Consider the following 27,358-nt stretch of genomic DNA (forward strand, 5'->3'; position numbering starts at 1 on the left):
TAGAATATCCTAATACCATAAAAACTACTCAACATCATTCATATTGCAATGAAATATAAACGGAGTATTTTCACATCTGGAAATGCTTCAAGTGTTAATAAATGAAGAGGAACCCCCAGTTATATGTCTTCAGGAAACCAACTTCACTGAAAAATGTAGATACAATTTGAAACACTATAACTCCGTTCACAAAACTAGAAACAATCAACTCCGAGCGGCAGGAGTAACAATATACACCAAGAAATCTCTTGAACAATTCGTTCAGGCCAGTCCCAATTTCCTACACAGTAGGTTAATGGACTGACACCTATCAGAAAACAACTACTCCCCAGGCTTATACTACGAAGGGCGTTGGATTATATCCGAAAGGTGTCAGTGCAGGATTCTTCACAGAAGTTATTCCTGCATATGCTGTTGACGATACAACTGCCGCAATAGATTTTCAATTATTGGAACACACTTGCAGACCGGTTTCGGGATGTTTGGCCACTCGTCCACTTGTTGACATCAGTTGACAAGATATAGTGCAATATTGCCTAGTCCTGCACAATATTCTTCAGAATACTCGACATATTTTGAAACGATTTCATTTCGTTTAATACACTTTTCAAAATCAGAAACACATATTCAATTTTATTGCACCCCCTTCAATATTGTAAGTGTACAGACTGCTCATTGAAATTATTTTTCTGTAAATGTTTCCGTAATCAGCATATAGAATTTCGTTTGAGTATTCGAAGGATTTTATTTCTATATACCAGATACAGCATCGGACTCAGGTGTGACCACTGCGGAACACCCGAAATTAGTACAGAAGGTTCACATTTTGACTATAACTATAAGCTTTCCACTGCAGGAGGTTACCCTGCATACCGACCTGAGTAAGTTTGGAAATGAATAAGTTGATTAATTAAATGCAAAATCTCTTTCTCGAAATATTGTCTCCACAATGAAAACAAAAAAATATTTGAATATCTTAGGAGTATTTTGAATATACCTATAGTTATGCCATGAAAAATAATATTAAAAGTTGAGAAATCGTGGAATCATAGGACATAAGCATAAGACGAACTGGCACCCGAACTCCGTAAAATAGAGAAGCTTAAGCCGATGTAAATAGTGCAAATAGTTCATCTTACTTGAAATACTGGTTCACCTTCCAAGGGCTTCCAAATTTTGTCATATATAGCAGGAGATAAGTTGACGATTTTTCGGAAAGCCAAGCCATAATCACTATTGAACGATATAGAGGCAAATAACAATTCCATATCGGGATACGATGGATCTGGTTCAGATGAAATATTAGTTCTCATGAAGGTAACTGCTTCAATTCCACCTGGAAAAATTATTGTTCCGATTAATACTTTCAAGTGAATGAGATATATTTGTATATTTTTGATTGCGGAGTCAAATTTTCATTATATTAATTAATAAAAAAAGTTCCATATGTCGCGAGCTGAATCAGAGACAAAGGACCTGTTTGAACCTCAAAAATCATTTGATATTAGGAAAATATACCATATGCTTGTTAATTTATACCGTTAAGAATAATAAAAATAATTCAGTACTATGTTTCGACGATATCAATTCAATTCATAATCATAGTAGATGACAAATTCAGAATATAATTTAACAACCGCACAAACGCAAATTTGGTCAGAAATTTTTCATGATATTTATTTTTATATAATAAAATACCTTAAAATATATGAAAAATTGAATTATACAAAATTCAGGACACAACTAAAAAAATATATTTTGAAATAGACTGATAATTTCGTAGTTCCACAAATTTTTATTCGTTGTATCATTCTCAGTTTTTTTTCTTCAATATGTGTTTCATTATCCCTACTACAAACATGTTATGTTCCTTGGGATTGATAGATTTATCAATGTTATTATTTTTCTTAATTCAATCTTTAGTGTAAGAGTAGTTGTTTTGAAAGTATTTTTTCGTTCGTGTAATTTAATGTTCATATGAAAGTGGTTGTTTCGAGAGGGCTTTTTCGTCCAGTTTATGTCTGAAACTCACTTCTTTGCATAAACCATTTCATTCTGAAACGTAATGCTTTCCAAGAAGTAGAAAGCCAAAACCTTTCTCTCACAAAAACGATCATAATAGTACAATGTTATTACATTTATGGTATTATTTTTATCGATTTTTGTATTAACAATCTGTCATACTGTTTTGTTCATGTTTTGTGGATTCCTAATAAAGTTTTCGTTCCTTTCTGGAGACAGTGCTGAGACAGTTGAGATCGGAAAGTCTCTCCGTTTCTTAATATTAGTGAAACAGTAAAGACACAGAAATCTATTTTGTGAAGTTCCATTTTGGGAAAAGTATTTTCAAAAAGTGATTTGAACTCCTGCATGGAGTTTTCATCAAAATCCGCTGAACTGATGGATGAAACTGATAGTGAAACGCGTCTTGAACAAAATTAACAGTGTGTTCATTATAATTTTCAATCCTGGATTACTTTCCTGATTGTTATATTTTATAAATCACTAGCGATCAGCCCCGCCGGCCCCCGGCCGGTACCACCATAACTGCTATACGTCCCTGCATTTTTAATCTTAAATTTTTTCGAAGATGTTCATTTGAAGTACATGCTGTGAAGTGCCATATTGATCTATATCAAATGCATAATGTATTCAAGGTACTTAATTGGATAAGGATTAGTGCAGTATTGCTTAGAATCGCTTCGTAAATGAGCCATTACTTCTCGAGGTGAATTATTATTATGGGATATCCCTGAGAGACAGACCAGAGATAAACCATCGTGGACTTTTTAGTAGACCTTTTTAAGGTGTTCGATACTTTAGTACATTTTTTTTATCTATCTCATAGTATTCAGCCAGTGTTTGCAATGTATTTATTTACGACATGTCATTAGAAACCTTTGAAATTATAAGTGTTCTTGTACTATATTATGCATGTTATATACAAAAAAATCTTCCTCTTGAATCACTCTCTCTGTTGAAATGAAAAAACCCGCATATCATCTGTGGTAATTGAATATTCACTATTTTTTGGTAATATCGTTGAGAATCATCACGAAAAACGTAACGCCGGCCGCCGCTGGCCATCGTAATTCAATTGTGATGTGGCCAAGATCGGGGACAGTGTGGTACGGAACGATCTAATAAGGCCAAAAACATTTGAAAATGAGATGAAATTTCAGTTAAAATGTTTGGTTGTATTAACAGTGAAATGAAGTTGAGTTTGATTATTGTACATTGTAGTCATTTATTGTCAAACCCACGGGAAAAACCTAACAGGATTCTCATTTCTATTATGTAACGAATGAAAAAATCCATTTTTATGTTCAGTTAACAAATGGCTCATTGAACTTCTGGAGTTTTAGCATAGAAAAAATTAATTGGAATACCATCAACTTATTTTTCGAAGGTAATTTGAAGATTTGTGGTATAATGAATATGATGAATGAAAAGTGAGTTTGACTCTTCCATTTTCCACATGCTTGAATTGTAACACCATGTTTCACAATTCGTTCAGGTTTTAATAATTATATAATTATCACGCTTCGAAATTATGTCAAGGAAGCTGAAACGTGAGAAATCTGCCTATATGCGATTTGTGCTTGACAAAAATAAAAATATCGTTAAGACGATGTGGCGCTATCTCAGCGACTGGGGTGCACAAATCGACTCTCAAAACGAATAATATTCCTTTAGAACTCCGTGAGCCTGATTTACTTAACAATTATTTTTTGAATGTTGCCGGTAATACCTCCGTAAATGCGGAACTACTATCATTCTATAATAATAACCTTCTGGAAAGTAACTTGAAATTCTCATTTACTGAAATAACTAGTGATCATGTCTGGAATGCTCTGAAATCTCTGAAATCGCAGGCATTGGGTTTAGATAATATTAGTCTCAAAATGATAACAATTGTGTTGCCTGTCTGCATAGAGAAAGTAAAACACATCTTCAATGAATCCTTGAGAACAGGTACATTTCCTGAATTGTGGAAAATTGTCAATGTCATTCCGATACCTACAATATCCACACCTAAAAGTTTTAATGTTATTCGTCCCATATGCATTTTACCTACATTTTCCAAACTCTTTGAAAAAATACTTTCTCTACAGATCAGACAATACCTGGATTTCAATAGTATCTTACCAGAAGTACAGTCTGGCTTTCGTTCGAAACATGGTACACATACGGCTCTATTGAAAGTCATAAATGATATATGTACTTATGATGATAAATCTATACCGTCGATCCTAGTTCTCCTGGATCAAAGCAAAGCCTTCGATCTTGTCAATTTTCAGCTTCTTCTTGCGAAATTAAAATTCATAGGGTTTTAAGAAAGAGCTTTGGAATCAATGAATAGCTACATCCGAGGTCGATCACAAAGAGTAACGCTTGATAATAACCTGCTATGCTCATCCCTTAAAGAGACTATTTCTGGGGTACCCCAAGGTAGTATTCTTGGGCCCTTATTATTTGTAATTTTCATTTTTGATTTTCCATCATGTTTAAACTTTTGTCAAGTTCACCTATATGCCGACGATTTTCAATTATATTCACCTTGCGATTTGACTGATACAGAAAACCATGTGAGCATTATTAACGAAGATCTCCAAAACACTTAAGTTTATTCTGAAAAACATGGCTTGCATATCAACCCAAACAAAACTGTTGCAATCTGTTTAGGCCCTCAGAGACAGACTTATCAGATTAAACAACATAGTCTCAGAATGAATCAAACGGACATTGAATGGGTTGACTCAACGAAAAATCTCGGATTGATTATCGATCAAAAATTGAACTTCAATGACCATGTCCAAAATATATTTAAAATAGCGTTCTTCAAACTGAAATCACTTCAAAAATTTAAATATCAACTATCAACCGAAATGAAACTTAAACTAGTCAAATCCCTCATCTATCCACATATAGAATACTACGCTCCAGTGTATTATAATTTCCTACCGGAATATAATCGACAAAAGTTGCAACGCATTCAATATTTCTTTTTAAACTCATCAAAAACAAAATACCCCTGAATTTATTAGAGCTTATAATACGTCGTTCTAATATCCGTAGCATCAATACCAGGTTCAATAATTTCAACATTCCAAACCATGTCACATCTAGATACGAAGGATGCATTTCCTATCTGGCACCGTTATTTTTGAACAGGATAATTCCTCCCCTGAATTCACCTTTATATGAAGTGAAACATCATTTGAAATCAACTTTGTTGACCAGCATGGAGTAATGTATTGTATTAGTGTTTTATCCTTTACTTTTCTGCAAACTGAGATGTATTTATCATATTCTTTCTTTCAATTTTGCCGCTGAAGAAAATTGAATTATATTAGGTAATTACCTTATTGCTCATAAATGATATTTGTATTACTTAGCAGGAGGGGTGGAAGATAGCCATAGGCTAACCCCTACCTTTTGTGTGTAATTTATGCACAATAAAGCTATTATCATTATTAAAATTATTATCTGCTTTGCACACAACCTTGACTGGTGAAATATCGTCCACTAAAGTGTTGAGGTTATGGTGTATGTTTTCGCAAATTTCAAGACACTCTAAAGGTAACTCACCTTTTATCATTAAGATGTACTCACCTAACGTTGTTAATATTCCTGTAGATTCTTTAAAATATTGCAGATACGTGGAAGGACTAATCAATTTTCTTAGTATATTTATGCCTATACTTTCATTCAGACGAAACACCATTCCAGGAAAAGTAGCGTGATCATACAATTGAGCCCCTACTGGTAAATCCTGAATAACGGGAATACCTGCAATAAGATGGGTAATTTCCGTTAATCATTGATCGGGATTTTTTTGATTTGTTGACTGAAAACAAAAGACAGTTTGAAAAAAAACAGTAGATTAATGATTCAATAACCAATTCAAAATTACTTAGGGGTTCAGCAACACATAAATAGAAATGTTCAGTCAAATATCATTATTTCTTGCACAATAATCTTCGAACTGACATAATTCTTGACTTGCTATGATGGTATAAGAGAACTACATCAGGCTTATTAGCTTTTATGAGCCTGAGCGTAGAGAATGAGTAGTTCCAATTAATTCGGCACTTCTATATTTTCCACAACGGATTCTATTTCCTCTTGGACGTAGGGCAACACTGCATATTTTTCTAAGAATGGGCTGGTCTGGCCCTATCTTCGAAGCCCCGATACATTCGGGAGGATACGCCACCATTATCAACCATTGATAGCTCCTCACATGCTGGTATGATTGATCATTGGGTCTGAGATTCATGTGCCCTTAGCAGATGTATTGAGCCAAGAACGACAGCCCTTTGCATTTGTCCGGCTGAAATTTCTGCCTCAGTCGGCATGATTTCCAGTCCACCGAAGACTCCAATAATCAAAACAATATTCCTGACTGAGTGGTCCGAATAGAGTCTGTGGGGTCCGACGTGGAAATCTCGACAACTCATCCGTGTTTTCTCCTCTTTTCGGACAATATTCGTCACTCCGGGAGCTGAAAACTCCACGTCTTGCTCTGATGGTCGAGAAAACTATACATCAGGCTTAATAACCTTCAAGAGCTTGAAGGTATGAAATTATCATTTTCAGTAATTCTGCGTTTCTCATTCCCTACAACGAATCCAATATCCCCTGGCGCGTAGGGCAATACCGGTGTCTGCTAAAGTTCCGTAGGTGGTGATAAAGCAATCTTAGGGCCGTATTATGTCGATAGATATAGGCTGAGACCGGATATAGGGCCTCAGATTCCTCGCGTCAGGCCCTGCACTCTGTTTCACGAACCTCTATACCCGTCACGCCACTGCGGTAGACCATGGTGTTGGAGGCATTTTACTGGTAGGCCATGATAAACCCCTCAGTTTTCGACATCAGTCCACAATTTCGTTAAACAAGAATGATCAATGCAGTTTTCATATGTGCCTTTTGCTAGATGGGTTCCAACTCGGTGACAGAGTTCTGATCACCTCGTTTCGTGTCGGAAATTAAACCTAGTTCATCAGCCGCTCACGCAGCTGCCCTGAAGAGAATTGCTTCAATTTCTGTTCTCTTATGGTCGCGGACCATGCAAAAGAGGAAACACGAACTCCTGCCGACTGTACAGGCTCAATCCAGTAGATACTTCACACTCGCGGATTTGGTATGCAAATTTTTGTAGAGATGTATAATTTTTTGGGTTAACTCTTGTGAGTGGCTACGTTCCGTTGCGAAATAAGTATATATCTCTCCGGCAATTAGATGGTGCAGGATGCATCCATCTACGAGCTACACATCCTCTCTGTGATTTCGCCATCGTCCTGTTTCCAGTGGCATTTGAGGTCATCCATGTAGAACTAATGCCTCCGGCTTGCTCGTGAACAACTCGTAAACATGCTCGTGAATAACTCGTAAACATGCTCGTGAAAATTCTGGTCAACAACTTATAACACGAATTTAAGTATATTATCGGTATGTACTTTTCAGGAATTGACAAATCTTCGCTTTCGGAAATGAGAACGGTCCGCTTCTTGACGAACCAATCCGGAAATGGCTGCTCTCTGTCCAACCATGAGTTGAATATTCTGGCCAGGTAGCGGTGGGTACCTCCATTTTTTGAGTGTTCTGTCCACAAATTTTTCCCTTTTGATTTATATCATACACACTCAATAACATCTATATCTCTCTATTTATATCCTGGACTCGGTAGTCACGCAGGTAGCTATAGCTGCCTACGTGGTGATGTTAGATGATGCCTGGGAATGCTAGGTCTTCTAATTGAAATCACAAATGTGCGGTTAGCTCCTGTTGGTGACACCGTGCATATGTGAAGTTTTTCATTTTTGTTAACCAATTGTTGTCTATCTTTGTAATTGGCTGCACCGCGTTGGTGAGGCCAATAGCCAGAAACACGTGTCCGCGGTTTGCCTCCATTTTTTGAGTGTTCTGTCTACAAATTTTTCCCTTTGATTTATATATATATATATATATATATATATATATATATATATATATATATATATACACACACACACACATATATATATATATATATATATATATATATATATATATATATATATATATATAGAACTATATAGAGGAGAATATAGCTAAATAAAATCGCTCAAAAATAGATTTGTCTCATAAATATTTCAGACTCATTGTACAGAGGATCGCTTGTATGTATTTGATGACATGTAGGTTGAGGTTTAGGATGATTACATTATGATTTTAAGTAACATGGACTTGGATATTGAAATAGTGAAATCAATCGAAATATGAATCTGTTACTATATCATAACAAAATAATAACAGTAAAGTAATTTGCTTCAAACTAGTAATCTGTTTTTAAAAAAAAAAATTTAAAATCTGTTTTTCCGTTAATCAGGTAATGTAATGTATAGAAAGATAGAGAAAATGCAGCAAGCATCTACTCACCAAATTGTTCTAAATGTTGTTTAGGTCCTATCCCAGATAGCATGAGAATTTGTGGGGAATGTAGACCACCAGCAGATAAAATAACTTCTTTGTTGGCTAAAGCATGATGAACTTCTCCATTTTTGATATACTCAACACCGTAAGCAGTTTTACTTTCCTCATCTACGAGTACTCTAGAAACTCGAGATCGTGTTTGAATTTTCAAGTTGGATCTCTTTCGTACAGGCCTTAGGAATGAATTTTCAGCAGTGCATTTCTTTCCTTCACGTGTAGATGCCTGAACGTAGGATACCTGAAAAATATATGATTTGCTGGATAAATATAATGATGCGATATTCTAGGTAGACAATGTGTATGAACCAAAAAGAACGAATCAATCAACTTCAGAATTAGAGAGTCTTGCTGAAGAGTTAAAAAAATCAATTCCAGAATCCGTCTAAGGTCAAACGATTGGTGATTGGTTAATGAGTTATACTCATGAAATGAACTCTAGAACCCATGTATGACCTTGTTAATTCGATAGCTCGTCCAGAGGATTGCCGTTGGTGAGTTGTTCAATGAAGAATCTCCTTCAATACATTTTTTGAAATAAATTTGAATGATTATCATTTCAAATTCATTGTCAGATGTCAGATGTCAAACTCGATTATGCTCAGACTAGTTATCTCAGAGTTGCAATTTGCAACTCTGAGATTGCAATTATGTCAACCACAGAAAATCAAGTATCTCCAAAACATAGATGATGATTAGTTTCAGATTCAGGTTTTCTTACTTTAGTTCAACTTTTTTGTTCAATTTCTGTTAAATATTTGTTGGAAAAAATGATAAATTCATAAAAAAGTTACTCCTACTCACCCCTAGTTGACTTTTTCCATTATAGTCCACATATGGGTAACCGGCCTCTTGAGCTGCTTTTACATAGGCTTTTGCGGCTTCTGTTCGGTACGGGCTATCACTCACAGATGAAAATCCACCTTCATTGTGGAATTCTTCATCATTTATTTCAAGGTGAGCATCTTCTGATTTGAGAAAATAAGGAAGCATATCTTGATAAGACCACCCTGGATTTCCGTATGCTGCCCATTTATCGTAATCATGTGGGTCACCTCGGACATGAACCATATAAGTTAAGATAGTACTTCCACCGATACCTAAGCCATGGGCCCATTGCGCCCTGCCCTCAGTGCAACCTGTGAAAATGATTGTGGAAGTTACAATTCTATCTTACACCTTTCGTCCAATTTTCGGCATATATATTTGAATGAAAATTTTCAAATATAAGTAGTTGACCGTTAAGTTAGGTTAGGTTAGGTCCAAAGTAAGTGGGTCTGTTCGAACCTCCACCGTAACCCGCAAGGGTTTATTGTGGCTCACAACTATTCACACTCGACCAAATAGACCCAGCTTCTTAACGCTCTCGCTCTCGCTCCTGATCTTAATTCATAGGGAGGTCAGTTTGAGCCGTGAACCCGACATCCATCTCTTCTGAGTACTCGCTCTTAAACTAAATTTACAGGAAGGTCGATTGGAGTCGTAACAATTTTAAGTTTTCTCTGTCCATAAAAGTCTCACGAGTAGCTAGGGAAAGAAAGTCAATCACGGCAGAGCCCCGCGTTACTGTGACAAAGCGATGCTACGAAGAGAGGGCGCCCGGTATCTCGAAGGTTCCGTAGAGACAGCTGATCAATCGTTTGGATGCCATTCAGTTAGGGAATCACAGAACCACAAGTGATTCTGTCATTTTCGTATCCAACGGGACTACGTGGAAGCAGGCATTCGTTTATTATTTCGACTAATATCAATTCATTGAGAAATGCGCATACGTTATTGATAGATAAGGGGGGTGTGCACTTAAACCATTTTGAAAAACCTGTTTTTATAAAATGTAGGATGATATCTATTTCGTTCAATTCTCGCTGTGTAAGTGATGTTTGGAGTAAACGTGTTCTGTCGGCGTACTGCTACGAGTATTATTCTAAAAATTGTGAAATACCACTCCAAATATACTTTACAAATTCAGGGACTAAGTCGAAGGTGATTGGGAATTTTATTAGGACGAAATAGACACAAAAATTTGCAGTGTATTCTGATTGTTTGTTATTAAGATTGCACTTATAATATCGAAGATGGAGTGCAATCGATTGTTAAAATGATAGTAACCTGACGATTTCTCGAATCATTTGACAAAAAACTATTACAGGAAAAATCTCTGAAATTGTTTTAAGGGAATTGGATGATCTGAAGAAGGAGAATGAAAAACTGTTAGCTCAAGTGGAAAATCATAAAGAATTATTAAAAAAAAATCGCTGGGAGACAAGGAGAACAACATAATTTTATGAAAATTGAAAATATCAGAATCTAAGTAATAGAAGAGCAAAAGATTCAGGATTATTCTTGAGCTATTAATGATTTGTGTAAAAACAAAATGTGAAAATAAATATGTATTACCACCTGTTCTCGCCTTTCTTTCATTTTTAGTTGTTGAGGACAGTCTGGCAACATTGTATTCTTCGGCTGACCAGAGAGTGGGGAAACAATTCAATAAGATATTATATTATCATTAATGCACATCGGGTGTACATTTTTCGGCGTTTTTTTATTTTTTATGAGTTATTGCAAAAGCTCGACAACGGTGCTAGGTTCGGCTAGCTGATCCTTTTGATTCAAAAAAATTATGGAATTGCTCATATTTCATTATCCCAACTTTCCTTCCCAACCAAGTGAACACAGTTGGACCGGCAAGCCAAGGAAAAGTATCAACAACCAAATGTCAATCTGTGAGTATAATTTTCAATTTCACAAATTTCCAACTGAGCTAAGAGGGAACACCACCAAAAACAAAAATTTGAATTACCCACACATGAATATGATACACCTCAACGAAATCAACATATTACGCCACAAATGCAAAACTAATATCTCAACGTTCATATATGTATATTGCATCAAAATCATACATCACACTTCCATATGTAATCAAATTGATTATAAACCCACATTTTGTTGTTTCATCTATCATCTCATTCACTACTCGCTAGTATATAATAACAAAAATTATATTATATTAAAGGTAATAGTTGCGTTCATATTTCTCCAATTCAACATGTACTTATAAATTCGAATAAAGCATTTCGATTTAAAAAAAAAAAACCTTATCTAACCTCACATACACTGTTCAAATTTCTAACTGTATTTGTATACTTATGTGGAACACTTACTTCATCTCCATTATCATACTTTAGATCAATTCGATATTATCAGTGTCAATAATAATAATATCAAATTCATTTTCATCATAAGATGAATTGTAACTACAAATTTCAGTGTTTTGATATGAATTTTATTATAAACCTTTTCTGTCTGAACGGAAATTTTCATTTCATCAGAATTATAATTCAGTCCTAAAAATTGTAGATAATTTTTTGAATTTCATGTCCAATTGTTCAAAACTCATAATCGGATGATAACAGAATATAATCATTGTATACGACAGATCGGAAACACTTTTTTTTAATTCCGTATTCAGTTTCATTATTCTTGAAAATAAAAAAGGGGATAATTCATGCCAAATGTTATTTCATTTGTATTGATAATTCAATTGGAGACTACGAAATGAAATCTCATGAGCCTCTGTAACAGATATAAAGAAATGATAATTTTCAAGGTCATATCATTGTAATAATCATCCTATGGGCCTCCTATTCAAGATACAGTGATTTCAGGATAAGTATCAATCTCCGCAAACCATCAGAGTCATAATGATCATAATAATTATGAAACTATCAGATATGAACTAGTTCTTGCATTATTTAACCTCAACCATAACGTTTGCTCATAATGAGTTATTCTAAGCCATTTGAATATTGCAGATTGCCTTCAAGAAACATATGGGTTCTCTGTTGTAGTAACTTTGGCAGATAGATTCCATGTAAAAAATAAATACCCATGATGAACTTTCAGAGTGAACCGCAAATCGAGAGTAGGTGGGAATTGTATTTAGATATACAGGGCTTTTCATTATGAGCGTTAATGAGCAATTTCTTGCAAACTATTCAATGAATCAACCTGAAAATTCCACAGTATGCATAAATCAATATGACCTACACGCCTAAAATATTTTAGACGTAGCGGCGTTGTCGCTTCTACTATAAAGTAGCGGCTTCCTTGATTTTTCAAATGGAACACCCCGTATATAATATCATATTATGATTCATTATCACTTTGTCCGCTAGACCGATCAAATTTGAAATAAGTGGAGTGATACTATGAGGATCTTCACTTCGAGTCATATTTTCATTTGCCTCATACAGGGTCTTCAAAAAATGCAGATACTTTGATCTCATGAAATTTTTCAAATGGAACACCCTTTATATTTTTGAGCTCTACATCCAATTTTAGATCAACTTTGTTCAGACAATACTATTTCTATTTTGAACCGTTTTCGGAACTGTTTCAAACGGAAATTGAACTAGTTTCCTTGTTCATCACTCATTTTTGTAAATCAGATTTTGTTTGATGTTTCTCAATTAGTCACAGATAATACAATGGAAAGATAATTATTAAAATACTCCTCAACCATCGAATGAAACTTCTCTTCAAACAATAGTTTTATTAACGCTGAAACACGAACTGAAAATAATGAAACCATAAATTAATGAGTTAATTTAATCGTCAATGTATTCCAGAATATGTTCAAACATATCTCCACCTCTACTTAAACAAACATGTAATCTCTTCAAAAGATTCTCATGTGTAGCGCTTCTGATCAAGTCTGGAGTCAAACTATTGAAAGCAGTTGTAACTCTCGATTTCATATCTTCCATTGTTATTATTGGAGTAGAGTAAACCATATTTTTAATGAAACCCCACACGAAATAATCTAATGGATATCCATCTGGTGTTCCAGGAGGCCAACGAAAAGGTCCATTATTACCAATCTATCTGTCTTCGAAGATTTCGGTTAAAGCTTCGCTGACTGAATGAGAATTATGGGGTGGAGCACCATCCATTTGGTACCATACACGTTCTCTTCCTGGTCTATTATTTGAAATCATTTGAATTCTATTCCTCAGTAAATCTTCATATTTTGATGCATTCAAATTATCATCATAAAACTCGATATGAAAAATTGACTCAGTCTTTATGGCACAAAATACATTGAATTGCCATCTTTTTTGAAAACCCCTTTGGCGGACAACAAGGGGATTTTCTGGCGCCCAATAATGACTGTTGTGTCTATTGAAAACTCCATTTGTTGTGAACTTGGCCTTATCTGTCCATATGATATTGTCAAGGAAATGTTCATCCTTTTGAGTCTTGACAAGTAACCATTCAAACAATTCCATTCTACGAGGTAAATCAGTCTCTTTCAAATGTTGGACACAGTAGAACATATAGGGATGCCATTTATGCTTATTAAGAATTCGAAAAATTGTCACGTAGGGTATACCTATCTCCCTTTCAGCCTCGTGCAGTGAAGCATTTGGAAATGCATAAAGTATCCTAAAACTGTTATACCATTGTCATCATCATCCACTTTAGTCTTCTTACGATTGATTTTTGGACAGAAGGTTCCATTCAACCTACAGTTTTTTAGTAGTCGATTTATCACATTATTATTCGGCTTCGAAAGTTGTGGATATTTTTCATGAAATACTCGGCATGTTCTATTAGCCATTTCTATTGCACTTACCATAAATTATTAATAAATTCAAGAAATCTTCATTACTGTAACCTAATCTTGACATTATTCTATTATAATTGGTAGCTATCACAATCAGTCAAAACCACCAACGAAAGTCTGACGTTAAATAATTGGTTTATTTATTTTTCCAAAGCACACTATTAAAAAATATTAATGTGTACTGTTGTACGCTAGAGACCAATACCTCAATGTATACAAATTGTAACTTTTTCTAAGGTAGGTACATACCAATTTCGAATTGACTGATCTGAGACAGTTAAAAAACTGGATCAAAAAGAAATATTACTGAGTATAAAAAAATGTTGAATATCCAAAATAAGTGATGAATTCAAAAAAACGAGCAAGAAAACCACGTCAGTTTCCGTTTGAAACAGTTTATCTCGAAAACGGTTCAAAATAGAAATAGTATTATCTGAACAAAGTTAATCTAAAATTGGATGTAGAGCTCAAAAATATACAGGGTGTTCCATTTGAAAAATTTCATGAGATCAAAGTATCTGCATTTTTTGAAGACCCTGTATGAGGCAAATGAAAATATGACTCGAAGTGAAGATCCTCATAGTATCACTCCACTTCATTTCAAATTTGATCGGTCTAGTGCAAGGGATTTCAAGATTATCACCATTTATAAAAGTTCATGTTTGGTAAAAAAAAATATCGAAATTAATTTATATCTTCTAAACGGTAATAGATAGGTATAGAGAAAAAGTATATGAATTTGTTGACAAAGTGATAATGAATCATATTATGATATTATATACGGGGTGTTCCATTTGAAAACTCAAAGAAGCCGCTACTTTATAGTAGAAGCGACAACGCCGCTTCGTCTGAAATATTTTAGACGTGTAGGTCATATTGATTCATGCATACTGTGAAATTTTCAGATTGATCCGTTGAATAGTTTGTCAGAAACGGCTAATTAACGCTCATCATGAAAAGCCCTGTATACGCGACAATATTCACAGCAAATATTAAGGGGCATTTTGTAAACAACTTTGGATAAAAACTAAAAGAAAAAAAAACAATCGTTAGCTATGGGAGTAATCTATCCTATGATATCCACCGACTGAGGATGTTACTAAGTTCACAAACGAATGGGAATAGATTCCTAAACTCCAACTGTATATGATTCAGTTTGTACAGGGGATTCAAATAGAAATCATTGTCTTAACATTGAAAATTCTAGAGTTGATGAACTTGTGTCCATTCCCAACTTGTTCAACATCAGTCACATCATGAAAATTTCTATTATTACAAATCGCACAACTACTTTTTTGGATGAAATTGTGCTGATCACCTTTTGGTATATCGTAACCTACGTGAGCAGGAGCCAGAAATATGTATTCATTGAAATAAAAAAAAAAAATCTGTTGAAAATCTGAGGAAACCCATTTTCAACTCCTTCTCTTCAGAATTACTGAAATAGAAAATATTGACGGTAAAATAATCAGTTTGGTCAATTGTTTGAATAATTTATCCGATAGACATTCGCCGCTCACAACATCGACGGTTACTGAAAAAAGTGCATTGGTTTACAGAAATTTACAAAGATATGATGTCAATTAGGGATAAAACGCTAAAACGATATAAGGCAACAAAGTCGGCAGTGCATTTTTAGTTTTACAAAGGTATGAAAAGTTATACAAACCAAGCTATTGAAAAAGAAAATCGGGGATATTTTGCACATGTTTACAATAACAAAAGTCAAGGTCTAATGATGTTTCACTACAGAAATCTTTGGATATTCTCATAAGACAAAAAATCCCAATGAGGTTAACCAATATGGTGATTAACAAATAATGTATTCCGATATAATTGAGGAGTGCAATTGTAAAACTGCTTCCAAAAATGAGTAGTTTAGCTCACTTTGAACATCTCAGAGCGATCAATATTTTACCAATTTCATAAAAAATGTTGGGAAGAGCAATATTACTCTCTATCCAGTCAGGTTAACCTCAAATTCAATCAACAGCCTTCAGTGATGTAATATGTAGTAGTTCCGAGTAGTTCACGGATCCACGAAGATGGAAATAACTCACCTCTGCAGAATCCATCTTGTTGCTCTGCTTTGTATCCCCAATCATATTTGGTACCTTGAAAAAGTCCAGAAAAGAATGGAATTTCTGTTAGATGGCTGGCCTCTTCTCCTGCCTCAAGTAAAAGAACATTCCATTCCGGTATTTCAGATAATCTATTAGCTAAAACAGAACCTGATGCTCCAGACCCCACTATGATGAAGTCGTATCTTGCATTCGAATCTGAAAAAAAATGTATATATATATATATATATATATATATATATATATATATATATATATATAAGAATATGAAAGTTATTGAGTGTCTTGATATAGAAACAGAAGTTAATATCGGACATAGCTCCTGCTGGTGGCTCCGTGCATTTGTATTTCTATCTTTTGGTAACCAAGTGTTGCCCATCCTTACACTTGGCTGCACCATACTGATGATGGGCCAAAAGCCCGAAACACGTGTCTATGGTTTGCCAATTTCTTGAGTGCTATGTCCGATATTAACTTCTGTTTATATATATATATATATATATATATATATATATATATATATATATATATATATATATATATATGTATGTAATAACGGCCATTGCGAGAGTAACATAAAATATTATTTTATTCATTGAGATCGAGGTCGATCACCCGTTTCTTCGGTGTCGATATTTTTCCAGTTGAAAAAGCGCTGAATTACTTTATGACTGTCGAACCTGCGAGCGTCGTTGTGGTCATGTTAAAATTTACTTGGACTAAACAACTAAATGTATTGCATCCGGCCGATGATCATACACTTGGGAAGGTTGAAAAAACGCTGATATGAGGTTTTTGTGGATAGCGTAGCTGACGCGAGGGCTTGGGAGTTGCTTGGGAGAGACAGAAAAGGTCGGTCACCGGATCTCGTCGAGACGAGATCGGGGGTCTCATCCCTCAGCCTTTGAGGCTGATGGAGGTGGCCTAAATAGGGGAGATATTTTGTTTGTAAGCGCGTGGGGCGAAATTCAAGTAAAAACGATAGTGAAATCTTAAGCCGGTATGGGGTACAGGGGAGTTTAAATTAAAAGTGTTGGTGTAGAAGACACACCGGGTCAACGAAACCTATGGTTGACCACGAACCACACAAAGAGGCGTTATGTAAGTGTTTGTTATTTTTTTATACTAACTAGTTGATATTTAGAGAGAGTTCATATAATATTTTATCTGAGTCTACGTCCTATTTACAAAGAGGTTACATATTGTGGGGTTCCTAGTGCTGATAGTTAAGCTAGAGTACAATTACAAAAAATGGTGAAAATTTGAAGTTATACACCACTCTCCCTGAAGTAGAAGTAAAACTAAAAGTATTTTGTACCGAGTTGGTATGTTTATAGTTGTTTAAGAGTTTGAATTAAAAAGTGAATAGCACAGTTACATTTGCGGCGAATTATTTGTTCTATTTTCTCTTGTTTTATTGCAATTCAATATTTTTTATATAAGATTTTACAAGTTGTTTTTTTATTATTTTGTCCATAGGGTCGTATTCTACTTATTATACTTTATATTTGAAACTTTGGACTTTCATTTTCTCTTGGACCGAGAAAAATACCATCCTAGTAGAGTAATATGAAGTTAAGAGAACACAAACAAATAAAGGACCTTTTGTTAATCTATCGAGAGGAGAATAGTGAGTGAAAAGCATTTCAATTAAGATTAAAATTCAGTTCTGGAACCACACAATGAGAGAGAATATAAGTAAGTATACCAAATGATCAGATTTAAAAAAAGACCGGCCTTCGTGCGATCGGCACGAACTCTACAGCTTTTTTCGGACCTGCCTTGATATTCAGAATTTGATGTGGAGAAATCTGCATCTGGTGACAGCGCTGCTAAAATTCATTTCAGAAAATAAATGAAGGAGAAACGAGCTAGAAAGCTCCTATACTCGAAACTTTGAAACCTCCAGTTTCTTCTTTCCCCTTTCATTGTCTTCAGAAACAGACCATATTATTATATATATATATATATATATATATATATATATATATATATATATATATATATATACCACTATGTCGCAGGGAAAAGGTGGCATATATATATATATATATATATATATATATATATATATATATATATATATATATATATATATATATATATATATATGCCACCTTTTCCCTGCGACATAGTGGTGTTTTTGCAGATTTCCGGTTACCATCTTCAACTTTATTTTTTCGTATGGACGCTACATCAGATTCTTTCTGTTTTAAATAGAACCAGATTTTACGTTTTGAATTTTGTATCATAAGTTATCATCCTCTTTCGAAAAATTGAGGATATTGAAAAAATTAATTTTCATATTCTAATAGGCGAAAAATGGCTTTCACGAATAACGAAAAAAAAAATGTTACAAGTTTATTACAAATACGACAAAAACAGAGTTAGGACTTCGAAAATGTATTTAAACTTTATCCCGGAAGAAGATAACCACATCGAACTATGTTCAGGTTATTGGATCAAAATCTCACCGAGCTAATGGAAAAATACGGAGACAGAATCAACAATTGAAATTTGATTGTGACATTGACATTGTGTTCTTTTCAATGAAAATAGAACTTTGAACAAATAACAATAATTAACTAACATGTAAATGGTGGCCTTGTTCTTGACAACACAACTGTGCCCTTCTTTGAATATTATTCACTGCACAATTAATTTTCTCCTCCCCAATCTTCCGAACTCTCTAGCAATGCTGTGATGAAGGTCCTCAATATTTTGATATTCCCTCTGACCATAAACTCTATTTTGCAGTGTACCCCTTAAACATGTATCCTATCACCACCTATTCATTCCTACACTTCAGTGTAATCTCGGTTACTTCAATACAAGGCTTTCTGAATTTGTAATAATACACATCCTGTGTATTATTACAAATTCAGAAAGCTGTTAAAATTTGCTTTTTTTATGCGTATACCTAACTAGTCAAGTTTCGTAGTTATGAGCATTTATTTGTGAAAATGTCCATTCGGTATTTTGTAAACAGGTTATGATTACTATTTGACAGTAACGTTGTGATATTTCTCTGATAATATTGACATTTTCGTCACTTTAGAAGTTTCAAAAGTTTTTATGAATTTGTTTATCATTTTTGGACAGTGTCACAAAATTATCAGTAGCTCAGGTAGGTACCAACACCGCATTGTCGAAAATACATATTTTAGCTGGGTAGAGAATGTCCGAACATGTTCTCCATCGACTTTCAAAAGTTATCCGTTATCTGGTTCACCAGAAATATCTAATAAGCTATCCACCTTGAATTAGCCTGTATATTCATTTATTTTTCTACACCCGTACTCTAACAATACACTTATATGACCATACCGTTTCATAATGATAGCCATTATGATACAGATTTTTCATAACGATGCAGATTATCAACCAATAGAAACCCATAATTTTTCAATCAAGAATCCTGTTCCTTTGTTTGTCCTAGATTTTAACCTAAGTAACTAATTGCTTTATTTGTCAAAATCAGTTTTCATTTTACCTACCTATATTATCAAAATGTCTGAAAACAGCCATATAGAAGGAATATCATCGACTCCAATATTTTTAAAAGATCAGATTGATTACAGTTGTTATATTCAATATAAATATAATTAGAATCTTTATAGTTTTCATATATCCATGATAATACCATTAAGTTTGTGTTTTTTTTTTTAATATGAGTTACTTACTGTAAATGTGTTCAATACAAATAGAATATTTATAGTTTTTCATTATTTATCGGGTTTAGAAAAAATAGCGTATGCAACTCTCATGTAATGGTTATTAATACACTCGCATATACCATACAAAACTGGCCTTCGGCTCGTTTCGTATCCCGGTTAATGCTCGTGTCTTAATAACCATCATTACATAATCGTTACATAATATACTATTATTCACAGACCATTTTTCTGCTGATCCTTCTATTACTACCACGGTAAGACCTACGCTTAAATTGGACAGAAGTTTGATATTTTGGGAAAATAAAATAACATATTCTCAGGTACCCATGGTTTGAGCTACATGAAGAGTTCTCGAGGTTTTCCAAGACATCACCGAGTCAACGACATCATAAAAAGGGCCTTGATATCAACCGGGATACCTTCTATCCTAATACCACTACTAGCTGTGATGATGGCAAACGTTCTGATGAAATGACCCTTGTTCCCTGGAAATGTGGCAAAGCTGCCGTTGAGGATTTCACATGTGCAGGCACATTGGCTCCATCTCATTAAGTTGTAACGTCAAAAATCCAGGTGCTGCTGCCGTAACCAGTGAGATAGCAAAACAGCAGAAATATCGAAATGTTGGAAATAACTTTATATTTTATCCTGTGGTTGTAGAAACTTTAGGTGTATTTGGGCTCTTATCTCTGAATTCTTTCAATGAAATTGGCAGAAGGATGACTGAAGAAACCAAAGAAAAAAGGTGTACTAACTTTCTGATTCAAAAAATTAGTTTAGCTATTCAGCGTGGTTATTTAGTTTGTGTTTATGGCACCATCCCATCGTCCATTCACTGGATGAAATTTTTCTTCATACGTTGTTTCCAAATCATATTTATACCCAGATCACGATGGGACATTGTTTCCTCATAAAACATCCCATATTCCTTGTGATACTTTCAATAAGTCCCCATCAGAAGAAACACAGAAATATGAAAAAGTTATAGAATTCAAAACGTCTGTCATATCCAATTGATCAATTTAGTTTCAGTCAGTTTAGCTTTGAATTCCTTATCCTACCGATCAAATGAAGGGGTGAATCAACGATTCCGTGATTACTCACAAGAAGACAGCAGTGTCGAACGTAGTATGAATAGTTACAACATTATATCAGAGATTCATCCTTCAGTCAAAACTCTTGGGTTTAATAGGTTGAAAAATATTGGAAACACCTGTTTCATGAACAGTATAATCCAATGTTTATCAAACACGAGATGTTTGCTGGAATATTTAAAATAGAATACATACATGGAAGATATCGATACTAGTATTTCTAGTATGAAAGGTGCTTTGATAAAAGCTTTCGCTTTGAAGTTATCGATAAATTGTGGTCAGAAGTTTCATCTGATAGAGTAATAAACACTGCCTACTTTAAAGGTCAGATTCAAAGATTTGCTCCTCGATTCATGGGATCTGCCCATCAAGATGTCCAGGATTCCCTCCGATATCTTTTGGAAGAAGGAAAAGCGCAAGAGTCCTGGCTGAGATACTTGAACATGAACAACTCTGAGATTGTAGACAATTTCGTTGGTCAATTAAAATCTACTATAAAGTGCACACACTGTGGATACTCATCAGTATCCTTCGATCCTTCCTGGGATTTGTCGCTCCCCATACCACAAAGAACTGGCCAATTGAGTTTGTCACAATGCTTGAATTTCTTCACAAAAGAGGAAACGCTGGAGGGAAATGAAAAACCAACCTGTTCGAGATGTAAGGAAAGATGAAAATGCATCAAGTTCCTATCAATCCATAAGTTTCCCCGTATTTTAGAAATTCGTTAAAAATGATCATCTTCAACGGAACGATTCAGTTGCAAATTGAATATTGTCATTGACTTTTAGAAGGATTAGATATGAGCAATTATGCGGCAGTCAATGTGGCATCTTGTCGTTACAATCTATATGCACTTTCGAATCACAGTGGGACTACTTACAACAGGCATTACACAGCATACTACAGACACCTTTATAGTGGCACGTGGAATGAATACAACGATTCTCACGTGTCCCCAATTTCACCAAAATCTCTTGTGAGTGAGGAGGCATATGTCCTCTTTTATGAACAGGAGGGAACAAAGCAGCACTTTTGAGGTGTTTTTTTTTGTTTCCCAAAAAAAAAAGAATCAGTGGTAGTTTTTGGTATATTCTTCAAAAACAAGAATTGTCGTATTTCGTTTTTTGGCTCTCTAATAAAGTTTCATTACTGCCCTATATTTGTTATACTTGTGTAGTGTGTTATATATGTCTGGAATTGGCATGAATGAACTACTATTATATTATTGACTTGAATTACGTCACTTTATATTAATTCAAGTTCTTACCATGATTTCTTATTTGCGGGTAGAGAGGGTGAAGCAGTGGCCTATGTTCCGTTAAATTCAGCAAAAGGTTCATCATATTTCCTATCAGTTGATGACTTCCACTGATGACTGGAAGGAAAGCAATCAACATCGCTTTTTGGAAATAACATGTTTGCTGTAAAAGTATGTCATTCTAATAAAAGGACTGCTTTCAACACATCAGATTTACCAAATATCAATGAATTAGTTACAGAAAATACATTTCCCAATATTGAAAATATTATTCATTATAAATAATTCAAATGCCACCTTATCGAAGGTTTTCAATGGACAGTTTACGAAACACGTGTTGCGGTTTTGTAAATTGTCTACTGAAAATGTCACAATGACCATTCGTTGCCGTATTACCACGATTTGAGATTTTTGAATTGAAATGTTTCTCTTTCTAGTTATCGATGTAGTTAGACGTAATCTTATGTGTGTTACACTTTAATATGGAACACCAAACAGATCTTGACACGACCGGAAAACCTGATTACGGTAAAATTTTCTTGTTTCACTGGAGTTTAACAAATGGTTTCATCCTTGCCAAATTAAATACTAGTTTTGAAAATATTTCTTTGTGTTATAAGGAATTCAAAATAGGCGATATTCCTTCTGGTGTCAATGTTGTGGACTGGAAACAACGACATTGTTTATCTAAGTACTTAGTCATTAATGAATGTTATTTTTGTCGCTGTCATATCAATTCTTCTACTGATTCTGTCGATTCACACTTTTTCTTTCACTGAATTAGTGAAGATTTTGTCAACAGACATTTTTTCCTGATTGAAATATGAGCGATTCAGAAACAAGTTGAAACTATCAATGTGACTTGTGTTGAAAAAGATCCCGATGCGCTGACTATTATTTTCCGAAAAAAAGTCCACTTGAAGTTGTAGTGGAAACTAGTTTGGGATTGAAAGAGTATGTAGATGAATGGAAGTCCCAAATAAAAATAGTGGAAACAGGAAAATTTTGTCCTCTACAAACACGTTTTCCTTTACACAAATCTGCAATACCAAACTCAATCAATTAATTGCTAACAAAACGAATGATTTTGGTATAAAAGAACCAAATTCAAAAATACATATCCTGAAAATCCATAACGTATTCAAGAAACATTTCAATGTGAGATTTTCACCGAACAATTTTATAAAAACTCAACATGTGTTTCGCAATACGATAGCGTTTTCGGGCGTGTCTATAGACACCCCCGAAGAAGCAATCCCAAGAATGTCTTCTCCACTCAGCCACTTCACAAGAATCTCTCACATTTCATCGAAATCCTTCCCTAAGTTCAGATATCGGTGGATTATGTGAATTAGGTGTTAAGTCTGATCAACTCAGATAATCTGACTCCAAACTCTAACTTATGGAGAATTTATTACCATCGTGAGGTGGAGGCGATATTGAATTGAAGATATTTTTGATCAATCAGTATAGATTCAAATGATCTAACTGTTCTCACCTTCGGAAACTTTTTGAATCTGAGAATGAATTCTCCTGCTGATAAAGATTCATTCCACCTTGATATTATTAGATTATTGAAATGACAACTTTAACAAAGATTGCACCAAGAGTTCTGGCGGAGCGGAGTTTGTAAAATATTTGACACTATGTATCAACGAAAGGAGTGGACCAAATTATCTTCGAATGATTCGATAGAGATTCAGTGAGTGGGTGGAATCATAACTATTTATAATAGTACCGGTAGTATACCTCTGGTTTCGAAATGAAACTGACTTAAGGATAATTGCACACACACCAATTTTGGACGGCCGACTTTGTACCGGTCGTCCAAAATTCCAATAGTTAACCACATGTGGGAACGTGACCTGGCACTTATGTGGCTCACTATTGGAATTTGGACGACCGGTATAATATCGGCCGTCCAAAATCGGTGTGTTCAATTAGCCTAACGCTAGTTGCACACACACCGATTTTGGACGGCCGACTTTATACCGGTCGTCCAAATTCCAATTGTGAACCACATGTGGGAACGGGACCTTGCACAAATGCCTACCGGTGATCGTCGCCGGTAAAATACCGATGAGCAGCCGTCCACTGCCACTGTTTCGCCGGCAGTACCGGGAAGTAGTGGCGTACATGACTAAATACACTCTTGCATACTCACCGGTTTTCTACCGACCATTCCAGTCTCGAATGCTCGGTGAAATTGTAGTTACTACGCATTAACTTCGTTCTGGTAGTGCGTGCTAATTACGACAACAAAGCAACTGTTTGTTTGACCGATAAGAATCCGGTGAGTGTGCAAGCACCCGCTACCAATAAAATATCGGCCGATTTTATACCGGCCGACCAAAATCGGTGTGTGTGCAACTAGCGTAACGTTAGTTGCACACGCACCGATTGCAGACTCACCGGATTTTTACCGGTCACCCATTGAAATCGTAATCAGCATGCACTACCAAAACTAAGTTAATACTTTTTTGGGAAAGAAAGTGTTTGGCTTTCTACTACTCCATCTTGATACAAAAAAAAGGATGAGAGACAGAAAAGTATCTTCTGTATAATTCACTGTTCATATAGAAGTATTTGTCTCGAAAGAGTTTTTTCTTTCGTATAATTCAATGTTTATATGAAAGTAGCTGTTTCAGGGGGACTTTCTTTCAGTTTGTGTCTGAAAGTTACTTCTTTGCATGATCTACACATCTATGTATAGAGTTACTTCCTTCCTTTCTTTGGAAGACTCCCCCATCCTTCTTTTTTGTATCAAGATGGAGTAGTAGAAAGCCAAAAACTATCTTTCCCAAAAATTATTCACTCCTAAAAAAATATAACCCCTTCAATTCAAATGAGTTAATACGTAGTAACTACAATTTCACCGAGCAGTGGAGACTGGAATGGTCGGTAAAAAACCGACCGAAATGCAAGAGTGCATTTAGTCACGTAAGCCACTACTTTCCGGTACTGCCGGCGATACAGTGGCAGTGGACGGCTGCTCACCCGTATTTTACTGGCGTCGATCACCGGTCGGCGTTTGTGCCAGGTCTCGTTTCCACATGGGGTTCACTATTGGAATTCGGACGACCGGTATAAAATCGGCCCTCCAAAATCGGTGTGTGTGCAATTAGCCTATCCTTGCTAACCAATTCTGAATTGCATATGTAGATTCCGGATTCAACGGTAGAATACGATAGGTACGCAAAAATGCGTACAACTTCTGGAACAATTTCACCAAATGAAAAATAGATAATTTATTCAACTTACTCTGGAAATGATTGAAATACATATTACGAATATGATGGCAGTACGATACTCAGATACTCATTATTTTTTTATGCCTTTTTTATGTTTATAAGATACTCACATTTCAGATCAATACATTCACTATCAAAAAAACTTTTACTCGTTTCCTATATAGATGTAATACACTCAAAACTGTAATATACTTTAGAAAACATTGATAACCCTCTGACAACGCGAATATCGTGGAATACATCAAAAATGTTTCTATTCATAAGTCCTCAAGCAAGAAAAAACTCATGCCATCATTATTGGAGTTCTTATTGAAATGTATACATACCTTCATGCTGGTAATTCACTTAGATGTGTATGGAGAAAAGACTCTCCATATAATAATAAAACACCTGAACAGTTATCTACAATTGTATTACACGACTCATTTAGCAGTTCGTTAATGACCGATTTGATTTTCTCAACAAATTAAATTCCCCAAACTGTTCATTTATCGCTATTAACAAAACCATTCGAAGGCAGTTTCACAGGTTTCTCGATAAGTCATGTCCTTATATCAATACTTTCAAATGAGCCAACAATATGAACACTATTGAAAACACTTTCCCAACACCAGAACACGGTCTCTCGACTCTCGTCTCACTAACCAAGTTAGTTTCCTCAGACCATTCACGTATGAAATGAAAAACTACCAAATACACCAATGAGTTGGTCTAACATTCAGAAAATTGAATATAAGAGGAGCTTTCAGAACTTCACGTAGATTAAAACCGGAATAGATACCCCATTTTTTGAAATAACCACCTAATTTGAAAAATATTGATTTTATACGAATAATTTCAATAATGTAGCTAGGTCAATCCTTCATGTTGAATTATTATTATCATTTTTTAACCTATCAAATACAGATTTTGCAAAAATTAGCTAGTCGTGAAACATTTTTTTTGAGTATAGATGCCTACTTGTATGGATAGTTGCCCCACCATGAAAATAGCGAGAAGGATAGATGCCTGTAGTGCAGGATAGATGCCATTTATACCGTGTAGGTAAACAAAATCCCAAACCGAATGTTAGATAGTTTCACTCCTGAAACAGCAATTGTCTCCAAAAACATGAGTCATAATTATAAAAAACATTTTGTATTTTTCTATTCTTTCATTTGTTATCATTGGAAAATAATTCTAATATCACATTATTGATCATAATCAAATTTTCAAAGCGTTTATAAAATATAAATTCTCAAGTTTCAACATGCTAAGGTAATCATATTTTCTCAAATTAAATTTTACAAGCATTTATTCAACAAAAATATAAATTCTTTATTGTTGTTATGGAACATTCACATTGAGTTTCAACATGTACATCACACAATCATTTTTTTTATATTGAAATAACACAATAAAGATATCGCCATTATTTTATCCATTTGCGTTTTGGGTCAGAACTTTGATAAAAAAATCATAGAAGTTGTTGACTTTTTCTCTACTGAGAACTTTAGCTCTAGTCAAGGATAAACCTTCAGCTTGTCTGATAAAAAGCTCCAGATTTCGTCCAATAAAACTTCTGAACTATGCACCTCCAGCCATTTCGTTTTCGTGGCCGAAATTGTGTTTTACCTCCAGCTTTTCAGCAAATTGATAAGCTAACATGCGCATGGCTTATCTATTTGAAAAAAATCCTGCATCACCAAGCTTGAGAATGTGCTTTACTAGCCTTTTCTCGTTGTCAAAATCCAAAATAGGATGTTTTCCTAGAAAAATTGTTACGTTAATGGATGTATTGGAAACTGGAGACAGCAATTAGTTACTTGTGATACACTGTTTGGAACTTTTTGGTGTAGTTATGAATATGACTGGAGTTTTATACCAACACCAGATCGTTATTGT

The 27,358-nt window shown here is 34.8% G+C and overlaps 1 protein-coding gene across 1 annotated transcript in view; it reads right to left on the minus strand.

The window, feature by feature from the left end:
* LOC111505237 (glucose dehydrogenase [FAD, quinone]) overlaps positions 1-25,951 on the minus strand; it is a 33,876-nt gene extending 7,925 nt beyond the window's left edge. Inside the window, exons 1-7 of the mRNA XM_074179008.1 lie at positions 25,801-25,951; positions 22,233-22,386; positions 16,171-16,389; positions 9,283-9,617; positions 8,428-8,719; positions 5,617-5,793; positions 1,140-1,336 (exon numbers count right to left, since the gene is read on the minus strand). Of these exons, the coding sequence (XP_074035109.1) occupies positions 1,140-1,336; positions 5,617-5,793; positions 8,428-8,719; positions 9,283-9,617; positions 16,171-16,389; positions 22,233-22,386; positions 25,801-25,806 (1,380 nt within the window). The 5' untranslated portion in view covers positions 25,807-25,951. The remainder of the gene's footprint in view (positions 1-1,139; positions 1,337-5,616; positions 5,794-8,427; positions 8,720-9,282; positions 9,618-16,170; positions 16,390-22,232; positions 22,387-25,800) is intronic.
* Between the last annotated feature and the right edge of the window lie 1,407 nt (positions 25,952-27,358).

Source organism: Leptinotarsa decemlineata, unplaced genomic scaffold (genome assembly GCF_025532065.1).
Source record: "Leptinotarsa decemlineata unplaced genomic scaffold, Ldec_3_MD MMD2_tig00004307_RagTag_RagTag, whole genome shotgun sequence".
Classification (NCBI taxonomy): domain Eukaryota; kingdom Metazoa; phylum Arthropoda; class Insecta; order Coleoptera; family Chrysomelidae; genus Leptinotarsa; species Leptinotarsa decemlineata.